Consider the following 12094-nt stretch of genomic DNA (forward strand, 5'->3'; position numbering starts at 1 on the left):
CACGACCCATACTAATACACCACGACCCATACTAATACACCACGACCCATACTAATACACCACGACCCATACTAATACACCACGACCCATACTAATATACCACGACCCATACTAATACACAACGACCCATACTAATACACCACGACCCATACTAATACACCACGACCCATACTCATATACCACGACCCATACTAATATACCACGACCCATACTATTGACCCATTGGAATCCCCCTAGAATATCCGCCAAGTATCATCTCAGCAGATGAGATTAAGACTGAAACTGACAAATGATTGGCGTAACATTGCTTTTCTTAGACAAGCTAACGTCTCAGCTTTTGAGATGTAAACTTCTCTGTGAGATCTTACGTTTCAGCACATGCTAACAATAGGCCTACATACAGTTCAGATATTTGACTATATGATCAAATGAATTGCTGTTGGCACCAGCCAATGTTAGCGACTAGGTGAGCCTTTGCTCAAAACCTAAGCAAGAGTTCCCATCACTCAATCCTGCTTCTAATATCTCAAGGTTTGGTTAGCATTTTACGCCAGTCCCGTAATTGACGTTCCCTTTACCCAACAAATCACACCAACGTGAACCTAACATTGCATCCGTGACACACTACGTCTCCAAGCACTTGTCATTTCGATGTCAGGTTGGGCATTGGTTTATTTGGCAGAAACACCAATCAGATAAGACTTTAGCTAGTTCACTTCCTGGTTCCTTACAGAAACCCTGTCTTGGTATGTGTGGCAATGTGTTTGTATTTTCTTGTTAATGAGTCTTGCTCTACCTGGTCAAACACCCGTTCCTCCTCCTCCTCCTCCTCAACACCTCAACCCAACCAACCAACCGGTCGACCACCATTTTTTTGACAATTCGACTCATCCATTTGTAGATGTAACCGGGGGCTTGGTGCGAGACCCGGCGGACGTCTTGGACAGGCTAAAATGCCTTGACGCTCTAGCGGATCTCCGCCACGCTAAGTGGTTCCAGGTTCGGACACATCCTTTTACTTTCTTATTGTAGCCTTATGAGATGCATTTTTTTTTTATTCCTTTGTTTGAATTTTGTTTTAATGAAGGAATTAATAATGAATTTAACACCCCCCCCCCCAAAAAAACAAAAACACAGTAATACCTGATATAATTAAACTGTTGTTTTAAAAAGATACAAAAATTCAATGATGCCACACATGTAATGATAATGTTTTAACCAGATTTGAATATCCAATCTTTATTTCTGATATTTATTGTTGAACTTTAGAATGGTAATGATTTATAATTTTCTGGTCCCAAAAAAAAAAAAAAAAAAAAAAAAACTGGCATCCTTGTATTCCTTTTTTTTCCTTTGGCTCCATACTAGACAATATTGTCTGTGTTAAAACATGATTCCATAAGGCTGCAGAGATATCTTTGCATAAGATCCGATAAGAGCTTCCATGTTGAGCATTAGTATCTTGTGATTTGTATTTATTTTAACAGAGGAACAGGGATTGAGAGAAACGGGACATCTGATTATTTTTTATTTTTAGTTTCACTGTGTCGCTGCTATGGCAGAAAAAGCAAACGCACAGGCAAAGCAGATTCCTCCCTCTCTCCCAGTCCCTGACCTTCATCTTCTTTACAAACACAAACTCTGTACAACTGCCTGACTGTCTGTGAAACACTTGATCAACCTGAGAAGTCAGGGTTTATAAGATGACAAGGAAATTGTTTCATCTTGCAAACTGTGAGCTCTCCTTTTTTTACTAATGTTACGACGAGGTGAAATACTCCTGGAAATGGCAGCTGATTCCAACCAATTACGGCCAATTAATTAATTGAGGCTTCAATCAACCAATCACAAGCTTCCATTGTGTTCAGTAGTGTTTGGCCATCAATGACAGACGTGTTGTAAAATGTAGTGTGCACTATAATAATCCATGTTGTCTGCTCCCGTCTGTTATCTCTAAACCAAACGTGTTATTGCTCCACAAGGCTAGGGCCAACGGACTCCAATCCTGTGTGATTGTTATTCGTATCCTGCGTGACCTCTGTCAGAGGGTTCCCACGTGGTCCGCCTTCCCCAGCTGGGTGAGTTCATCGCCAGGCTAACGAGTCGACAACCATCTCATGAATGTTTTATATGTTGTTAGAAAAGTATTGGACCTTAATTGGCCGGTTTCATGGACACAGATGAAGTCTAGTCCTGGACTAAAAAACAAAAATAATCTCCATTTTAAGAATTGTTCCTAGTCCCGGCATAATCTGTGTCAAGGGAAACCGCCCCTATAGGTACATTAAAGGGATCGTTCAGGATGTTATCTACTTCCCCAGAGTCGGATGAACTTGTGGATACCATTTTTATGTCTCTGCGTTCAGTTTGAAGGAAGATTCTAGCATTAGTGCAATTGCTAACTAACGTTAGCGCAATGACTGGAAGTCTTTGGGAACAGCTAGCATGTTCGCTGTTCCTGTGGACTTTGTCTTTGCGCTAACGCTAGTTAGCATTGGCTCGCGAACCTACCTCTTAACCTCTTTGATACTGGACGCAGAGACATAAAAATGGTATCCACCAGTTCATCTGCCTCTGGGGAAGTAGATAACATCCTGAACCATCCCTTTAAGAACAGCAGATGGTATCCACCAGTTCATCTGCCTCTGGGGAAGTAGATAACATCCTGAACCATCCCTTTAAGAACAGCAGATGGTATCCACCAGTTCATCTGCCTCTGGGGAAGTAGATAACATCCTGAACCATCCCTTTAAGAACAGCAGATGGTATCCACCAGTTCATCTGCCTCTGGGGAAGTAGATAACATCCTGAACTATCCCTTTAAGAACAGCAGATGGTATCCACCAGTTCATCTGCCTCTGGGGAAGTAGATAACATCCTGAACCATCCCTTTAAGAACAGCAGATGTGTGCATCTCAATAGAACTATAGATGTGTTAACTCGGGACTAACACACCGGCTGCAGCTTCACTCAATGACGAGTTTAAACGTCTCCATCCCCTCTCCTCCTCTCCACCCCCTCCATCTCCTCTCCCTCTCCTCCATCCCCTCTCCTCCTCCATCCCCTCTCCTCCTCCATCCCCTCTCCTCCTCCATCCCCCCTCCTCCTCCATCCCCCTCCTCTCTCCATCCCCTCTCCTCTCCTCCATCCCCCCTCCTCCTCCATCCCCGCTCCCCCTCCTCCATCCCCTCTCCTCCATCCTCCATCCCCCCTCCTCCTCCATCCCCTCTCCTCCATCCCCTCTCCCCCTCCCCCTCCTCCATCCCCCCTCCTCCTCCATCCCCCCTCCCCCTCCATCCCCGCTCCCCCTCCTCCATCCCCTCTCCTCCATCCCCTCTCCTCTCCTCCTCCTCCCCCTCCTCCATCCCCGCTCCCCCTCCTCCATCCCCTCTCCTCCATCCCCTCTCCTCTCCCCCTCCTCCATCCCCTCTCCTCCATCCCCCCTCCTCCTCCATCCCCCCTCCTCCTCCATCCCCCCTCCCCCTCCATCCCCGCTCCCCCTCCTCCATCCCCTCTCCTCCATCCCCTCTCCTCTCCTCCTCCTCCCCCTCCTCCATCCCCGCTCCCCCTCCTCCATCCCCTCTCCTCTCCTCCTCTCCCCCTCCTCCATCCCCTCTCCTCCTCTCCCCCCTCCTCCATCCCCTCTCCTCCTCTCCCCCTCCTCCATCCCCTCTCCTCCTCTCCCCCCTCCTCCATCCCCTCTCCTCCTCTCCCCCCTCCTCCATCCCCCCTCTTTCCCCTTGTTCTCCAGGCCATGGAGCTGCTGGTGGAGAAGGCCATCAGCAGTGCCTCCGGCCCCCTGAGTCCAGGCGATGCACTGCGACGAGTCTTTGAATGTATTTCCTCCGGGATCCTGCTCCCCGGTAAGTCTAACCTATTTCACTATTTACTATTATAGCAGACTATTTCGCCTATCATAATGGGAGACTATTTTTGACGATCGTGACAGATTTTCACGTAGTTGTGAATGAATGAATCTGGGGTTAATGGCGTGTGGGCATTAGCAGAATGCTGATTGGTGTATTTGCCCGCCAGGTGGTCCGGGGTTGGTGGACCCGTGTGAGAAGAACCCCACTGATACTCTGACAACCATGAAGGAGCAGCACAGGGAGGACATCACCTCAAGTGCCCAGGTACTGACAGACACATGTATAGAATATAAACACAATGTATTATATATATATATATATACATACAGTGGGGAAAAAAAATATTTAGTCAGCCACCAATTGTGCAAGTTCTCCCACTTAAAAAGATGAGAGAGGCCTGTAATTTATCATAGGTACACGTCAACTATGACAGACAAAATGAGAAAAAAAAATCCAGAAAATCACATTGTAGGATTTTTAATGAATTTATTTGCAAATCATGGTGGAAAATAAGTATTTGGTCAATAACAAAAGTTTCTCAATACTTTGTTATATACCTTTTGTTGGCAATGACACAGGTCAAACGTTTTCTGTAAGTCTTCACAAGGTTTTCACACACTGTTGCTGGTATTTTGGCCCATTCCTCCATGCTGATCTCCTCTAGAGCAGTGATGTTTTGGGGCTGTCGCTGGGCAACACGGACCTTCAACTCCCTCCAAAGATTTTCTATGGGGTTGAGATCTGGAGACTGGCTAGGCCACTCCAGGACCTTGAAATGCTTCTTACGAAGCCACTCCTTCGTTGCCCGGGCGGTGTGTTTGGGATCATTGTCATGCTGAAAGACCCAGCCACGTTTCATCTTCAATACCCTTGCTGATGGAAGGAGGTTTTCACTCAAAATCTCACGATACATGGCCCCATTCATTCTTTCCTTTACACGGATCAGTCGTCCTGGTCCCTTTGCAGAAAAACAGCCCCAAAGCATGATGTTTCCACCCCCATGCTCCACAGTAGGTATGGTGTTCTTTGGATGCAACTCAGCATTCTTTGTCCTCCAAACACGACGAGTTGAGTTTTTACCAAAAAGTTCTATTTTGGTTTCATCTGACCATATGACATTCTCCCAATCCTCTTCTGGATCATCCAAATGCACTCTAGCAAACTTCAGACGGGCCTGGACATGTACTGGCTTAAGCAGGGGGACACGTCTGGCACTGCAGGATTTGAGTCCCTGGCGGCGTAGTGTGTTACTGATGGTAGGCTTTGTTACTTTGGTCCCAGCTCTCTGCAGGTCATTCACTAGGTCCCCCCGTGTGGTTCTGGGATTTTTGCTCACCGTTCTTGTGATCATTTTGACCCCACGGGGTGAGATCTTGCGTGGAGCCCCAGATCGAGGGAGATTATCAGTGGTCTTGTATGTCTTCCATTTCCTAATAATTGCTCCCACAGTTGATTTCTTCAAACCAAGCTGCTTACCTATTGCAGATTCAGTCTTCCCAGCCTGGTGCAGGTCTACAATTTTGTTTCTGGTGTCCTTTGACAGCTCTTTGGTCTTGGCCATAGTGGAGTTTGGAGTGTGACTGTTTGAGGTTGTGGACAGGTGTCTTTTATACTGATAACAAGTTCAAACAGGTGCCATTAATACAGGTAACGAGTGGAGGACAGAGGAGCCTCTTAAAGAAGAAGTTACAGGTCTGTGAGAGCCAGAAATCTTGCTTGTTTGTAGGTGACCAAATACTTATTTTCCACCATAATTTGCAAATAAATTCATTAAAAATCCTACAATGGGATTTTCTGGATTTTTTTCTCTCAATTTGTCTGTCATAGTTGACGTGTACCTATGATGAAAATTACAGGCCTCTCTCATCTTTTTAAGTGGGAGAACTTGCACAATTGGTGGCTGACTAAATACTTTTTCCCCCACTGTATATATATACTGAACAAAAATATAAATGCAACATGTAAAGTGTTGGTCCCATGTTTCATGAGCTGAAATAAAAGATCCCAGAAATACATACAAAAAGCTTATTTCTCTAACATTTTGTGCACACATTTGTTTACATCCCTGTTAGTGAGCATTTCTCCTTTGCCAAGATAATCCATCCACCTGACAGGTGTGGCATATCAAGAAGCTGATTAAACGGCATGATCATTACACAGGTGCACCTTGTGCCTGGGGACAATAAAAGGCCACTCTAAAATGTGCGGTTTTGTCACAAAACACAATGCCACAGATGTCTCAAGTTTTGAGGGAGCGTGCAATTGGCATGCTGACTCCAGGAATGTCCACCAGAGCTGTTGCCAGAGAATTGAATGTTCATTTCTTGTTCAAGAGAATTGTGCTCTTCACGGATTAATCCCAGTTTCAACTGTACCAGGCAGATGGCGTCGTGTGGGCAAGCGGTTTGCTGATGTCAACGTTGTGAACAGAGTGCCCCATTATGGCGGTGGGGTTATGGTATGGGCAGGCATAAGCTACGGACAACGAACACAATTGCATTTTATCGATGGCAATTTGAATGCACAGAGATACTGTGACGAGATCCTGAGGCCCATTGTCGTGCCATTCATCTGCCGCCATCACCTCATGTTTCAGCATGATAATGCACAGCCCCATGTCGCAAGGATCTGTACACAATTCCTGGAAGCTGAAAATGTCCCAGTTCTTCCATGGCCTGCATACTCACCAGACGTCATCCATTGAGCATGTTTGGGATGCTCTGGATCGACATGTACGACAGCGTGTTCCAGTTCCCGCCAATATCCAGCAACTTCGCACGGCCGTTGAAGAGGACTGGGACAACATTCCACAGGCCACAATCAACAGCCTGATCAACTCAATGCGAAGGAGATGTGTCGTTCTGCATGAGGCAAATGGTGGCCACACCAGATACTGACTGGTTCTCTGATCCACACCCCTACCGTTTCTTTTTTTTTTTTAAGGTATCTGTGACCAACAGTCGTGAACTCCATAGATTAGGGCCTAATGAATTTATTTCAATTGACTGATTTCCTTATATGAACTGTAACTCAGTAAAATCTTTGAAATTGTTGCATTTATATTTTTGTTCAGTGTAGCAATAGCCTAAGAACAGATCCTTGAGGTACACCATAATTATAAGGTACTGGCCATACATAAATAGTAAAGTTTTAATATATGATTATAGATGTAAGACATTGACCACCATACCTTTTTATATAAATTGCCAGATCATTGAGGTACTGTATGTAGTTAACGCTCCTCCTCTGTCCAGTTTGCTCTGCGGCTGCTGGCGTTCCGTCAGGTGCACAAGGTGCTGGGTATGGACCCACTGCCCCAGATGAACCCCCGCTTCAACATCCGCAACAACCGTAAGCGTCGCCGTGAGAACAGCGACGGGACGGACGGATTCGAGGGCGAAGGGAAGAAGGACAAGAAGGATTTGGACAGTAGTTACTAGGACCTGTCCACCCCCCTCCACCCAGTTGGACAGTAGTTACACTAGGTCCTGTCCCCCCCCCCCCCCCCCCCCCCCCCCCTCCACCCAGTTGGACAGTAGTTACTAGGTCCTGTCCCCCCCCTCCACCCAGTTGGACAGTAGTTACTAGGTCCTGTCCCCCCCTCCACCCAGTTGGACAGTAGTTACTAGGTCCTGTCCCCCCCTCCACCCAGTTGGACAGTAGTTACTAGGACCTGTCCCCCCCTCCACCCAGTTGGACAGTAGTTACTAGGTCCTGTCCCCCCCTCCACCCAGTTGGACAGTAGTTACTAGGACCTGTCCACCCCTCCACCCAGTTGGACAGTAGTTACTAGGTCCTGTCCCCCCCCTCCACCCAGTTGGACAGTAGTTACTAGGACCTGTCCCCCCCTCCACCCAGTTGGACAGTAGTTACTAGGTCCTGTCCCCCCCTCCACCCAGTTGGACAGTAGTTACTAGGTCCTGTCCCCCCCTCCACCCAGTTGGACAGTAGTTACTAGGTCCTGTCCCCCCCTCCACCCAGTTGGACAGTAGTTACTAGGACCTGTCCCCCCCTCCACCCAGTTGGACAGTAGTTACTAGGTCCTGTCCCCCCCCTCCACCCAGTTGGACAGTAGTTACTAGGTCCTGTCCCCCCCCCTCCACCCAGTTGGACAGTAGTTACTAGGACCTGTCCCCCCCTCCACCCAGTTGGACAGTAGTTACTAGGTCCTGTCCCCCCCCCCTCCACCCAGTTGGACAGTAGTTACTAGGACCTGTCCCCCCCCTCCACCCAGTTGGACAGTAGTTACTAGGACCTGTCCCCCCCCCTCCACCCAGTTGGACAGTAGTTACTAGGACCTGTCCCCCCTCCACCCAGTTGGACTGTAGTTACTAGGTCCTGTCCCCCCCCCCTCCACCCAGTTGGACAGTAGTTACTAGGTCCTGTCCCCCCCCTCCACCCCGTTGGACAGTAGTTACTAGGACCTGTCCCCCCCCCCCTCCACCCAGTTGGACAGTAGTTACTAGGTCCTGTCCCCCCCCTCCACCCAGTTGGACAGTAGTTACTAGGTCCTGTCCCCCCCCTCCACCCAGTTGGACAGTAGTTACTAGGTCCTGTCCCCCCCCCCCCCCCCCCTCCACCCAGTTGGACAGTAGTTACTAGGTCCTGTCCCCCCCCTCCACCCAGTTGGACAGTAGTTACTAGGTCCTGTCTCCCCCCTCCACCCAGTTGGACAGTAGTTACTAGGACCTGTCCACCCCTCCACCCAGTTGGACAGTAGTTACTAGGTCCTGTCCCCCCCTCCACCCAGTTGGACAGTAGTTACTAGGACCTGTCCCCCCCTCCACCCAGTTGGACAGTAGTTACTAGGACCTGTCCCCCCCTCCACCCCTCCACCCAGTTGGACAGTAGTTACTAGGTCCTGTCCCCCCTCCACCCAGTTGGACAGTAGTTACTAGGTCCTGTCCCCCCCCTCCACCCAGTTGGACAGTAGTTACTAGGTCCTGTCCCCCCCTCCACCCAGTTGGACAGTAGTTACTAGGTCCTGTCCCCCCCTCCACCCAGTTGGACAGTAGTTACTAGGACCTGTCCCCCCTCCACCCAGTTGGACAGTAGTTACTAGGACCTGTCCCCCCCCTCCACCCAGTTGGACAGTAGTTACTAGGACCTGTCCCCCCCTCCACCCAGTTGGACAGTAGTTACTAGGACCTGTCCCCCCTCCACCCAGTTGGACAGTAGTTACTAGGTCCTGTCCCCCCCTCCACCCAGTTGGACAGTAGTTACTAGGTCCTGTCCACCCCTCCACCCAGTTGGACAGTAGTTACTAGGTCCTGTCCCCCCCCTCCACCCAGTTGGACAGTAGTTACTAGGTCCTGTCCCCCCCTCCACCCAGTTGGACAGTAGTTACTAGGTCCTGTCCCCCCCTCCACCCAGTTGGACAGTAGTTACTAGGTCCTGTCCACCCCTCCACCCAGTTGGACAGTAGTTACTAGGACCTGTCCCCCCCTCCACCCAGTTGGACAGTAGTTACTAGGACCTGTCCCCCCCCCCCTCCACCCAGTTGGACAGTAGTTACTAGGTCCTGTCCCCCCCTCCACCCAGTTGGACAGTAGTTACTAGGTCCTGTCCCCCCCTCCACCCAGTTGGACAGTAGTTACTAGGTCCTGTCCCCCCCTCCACCCAGTTGGACAGTAGTTACTAGGACCTGTCCCCCCCTCCACCCAGTTGGACAGTAGTTACTAGGTCCTGTCCCCCCCCCTCCACCCAGTTGGACAGTAGTTACTAGGACCTGTCCCCCCCTCCACCCAGTTGGACAGTAGTTACTAGGACCTGTCCCCCCCCCCTCCACCCAGTTGGACAGTAGTTACTAGGACCTGTCCCCCCCTCCACCCAGTTGGACAGTAGTTACTAGGACCTGTCCCCCCCCCTCCACCCAGTTGGACAGTAGTTACTAGGACCTGTCCCCCCCTCCACCCAGTTGGACAGTAGTTACTAGGACCTGTCCCCCCCCCCCTCCACCCAGTTGGACAGTAGTTACTAGGTCCTGTCCCCCCCCTCCACCCAGTTGGACAGTAGTTACTAGGACCTGTCCCCCCCTCCACCCAGTTGGACAGTAGTTACTAGGTCCTGTCCCCCCCCTCCACCCAGTTGGACAGTAGTTACTAGGTCCTGTCCCCCCCCTCCACCCAGTTGGACAGTAGTTACTAGGTCCTGTCCCCCCCTCCACCCAGTTGGACAGTAGTTACTAGGTCCTGTCCCCCCCTCCACCCAGTTGGACAGTAGTTACTAGGACCTGTCCCCCCCCCCTCCACCCAGTTGGACAGTAGTTACTAGGTCCTGTCCCCCCCTCCACCCAGTTGGACAGTAGTTACTAGGACCTGTCCCCCCCCTCCACCCAGTTGGACAGTACTTACTAGGTCCTGTCCCCCCCTCCACCCAGTTGGACAGTAGTTACTAGGACCTGTCCCCCCCTCCACCCAGTTGGACAGTAGTTACTAGGTCCTGTCCCCCCCTCCACCCAGTTGGACAGTACTTACTAGGTCCTGTCCCCCCCTCCACCCAGTTGGACAGTAGTTACTAGGTCCTGTCCCCCCCTCCACCCAGTTGGACAGTAGTTACTAGGACCTGTCCCCCCCTCCACCCCTCCACCCAGTTGGACAGTAGTTACTAGGACCTGTCCCCCCCTCCACCCAGTTGGACAGTAGTTACTAGGTCCTGTCCACCCCTCCACCCAGTTGGACAGTAGTTACTAGGACCTGTCCCCCCCTCCACCCAGTTGGACAGTAGTTACTAGGACCTGTCCCCCCTCCACCCAGTTGGACAGTAGTTACTAGGTCCTGTCCCCCCCTCCACCCCGTTGGACAGTAGTTACTAGGACCTGTCCCCCCCTCCACCCAGTTGGACAGTAGTTACTAGGTCCTGTCCCCTCCTCCACCCCGTTGGACAGTAGTTACTAGGTCCTGTCCCCTCCTCCACCCCGTTGGACAGTAGTTACTAGGACCTGTCCCCCCTCCACCCAGTTGGACAGTAGTTACTAGGTCCTGTCCCCCCCCCCCCTCCACCCAGTTGGACAGTAGTTACTAGGTCCTGTCCCCCCCCCCCCCTCCACCCAGTTGGACAGTAGTTACTAGGACCTGTCCCCCCTCCACCCAGTTGGACAGTAGTTACTAGGACCTGTCCCCCCTCCACCCAGTTGGACTGTAGATAAGATGAGAGCTAACCGCATCATAGCATTCTGATGCTGGATTGCACAGTCAATAACGTGGCGTGCAACCATTGGTTGATGCCTGCAGTGCTACTGCAATGTAGTCTGCCTGGAACGAGCCCTGGAACGAGCCCTGGAACGAGCCCTGTGTACCTCTGTTGTCCCTGATAGGTGGGTTTGTGTAGATACTTAAGACCGACATCGGACAGGGCCTGGTCCTGTAAGACATGGGGAGACCAGGGTTGTATTCATTAGGGCACGTAACAGAAAATGTTTTGAAAACGTTTTGCGATGGGGAAAAAGAAAATGATTGTTTCTAATGTCAGTCCGTTTTGGTTCCAAATGAATACGACCCAGTCTTGACCGAGGCTCAGCTGCACTGAATAGGCCTACTGCAGTACCCAGTTAGTCCACGATGTTCTGTTTTGGTATCGATTTGATATGACCTGTGGTTGGGACCTAAACTTCTCCTTCCTTGCTAAAACTACTTTTACCCCCATTTTTTATTTTTACCCCTCTGCTTCTCCAGTAGAAGTTACCATGACGATGGCGATTTCATAGCCCCACCTACTCCCTTTTTAGACTTTGGATTGTCTTTCGTTGTTTTACGAGTTATGGAAACGTAAAAAAGACAGATCTATTTGTTCCAGTTTTTTGATAGATCAGGAGGATCATAGTCAATGTTGATGCCTAAAATGCATGTTATTTCTAGTTGCATACATTTAGTGTTGGCTGTTAGTGAGTTAGTAAGTTTAATACCCATTGTGAAGCACATAATTCGATCAGTCGCCAGTCCATGTTTTATTTTCCTATAAGCTGTAATTTTGAATATGATCTTTTTAAGTGTCATGATGCTTGTTAAAATAGTGTGAAAGCTCTGGTCTTGGTCCCAGTAAGTGTTGTAATATCTAACACACCCCTTAGCTGTGACATTGTTGTACTACATTTGAGAGAACCCCTGATTCCTAATTTGTGTTTAATATTGCAGTTATTATTCCCAAACGTAGCTCTCTCTCTAATATATATGAAAATATACCTAATAATAATCTTGCAATAGATCCAAAAAAGTGTGTTTTTAGTT

General features: G+C 49.5%; 1 protein-coding gene and 1 long non-coding RNA gene across 10 annotated transcripts in view; one reads left to right on the forward strand and one right to left on the reverse strand.

The window, feature by feature from the left end:
• Positions 1 to 7343, forward strand: part of LOC311141910 (zinc finger RNA-binding protein-like) — a 93315-nt gene extending 85972 nt beyond the window's left edge. For all 8 annotated transcript variants that reach the window (XM_084177417.1, XM_084177419.1, XM_084177420.1 and 5 more), the window contains exons 17-21: positions 902 to 999; positions 1983 to 2078; positions 3752 to 3863; positions 4036 to 4133; positions 7124 to 7343. In XM_084177417.1, the coding sequence (XP_084033543.1) occupies positions 902 to 999; positions 1983 to 2078; positions 3752 to 3863; positions 4036 to 4133; positions 7124 to 7309 (590 nt within the window). In that variant the 3' untranslated portion in view covers positions 7310 to 7343. The remainder of the gene's footprint in view (positions 1 to 901; positions 1000 to 1982; positions 2079 to 3751; positions 3864 to 4035; positions 4134 to 7123) is intronic.
• A 1472-nt stretch (positions 7344 to 8815) lies between these two features.
• LOC311141915 lies at positions 8816 to 10675 on the reverse strand. 2 transcript variants are annotated; one of them, XR_014614247.1, is made up of 3 exons: positions 9895 to 10675; positions 8935 to 9807; positions 8816 to 8894 (listed from the first exon to the last, which is right to left on the reverse strand). It is a non-coding gene; the product is annotated as an uncharacterized lncRNA (long non-coding RNA). The 2 variants fall into 2 exon arrangements; XR_014614248.1 differs by having other exon boundaries at positions 8818 to 8894; positions 8977 to 9807.
• Between the last annotated feature and the right edge of the window lie 1419 nt (positions 10676 to 12094).

This window comes from Coregonus lavaretus (assembly GCF_964263955.1).
Source record: "Coregonus lavaretus genome assembly, chromosome: 14".
In the NCBI taxonomy this organism is placed as follows: Eukaryota; Metazoa; Chordata; class Actinopteri; order Salmoniformes; family Salmonidae; genus Coregonus; species Coregonus lavaretus.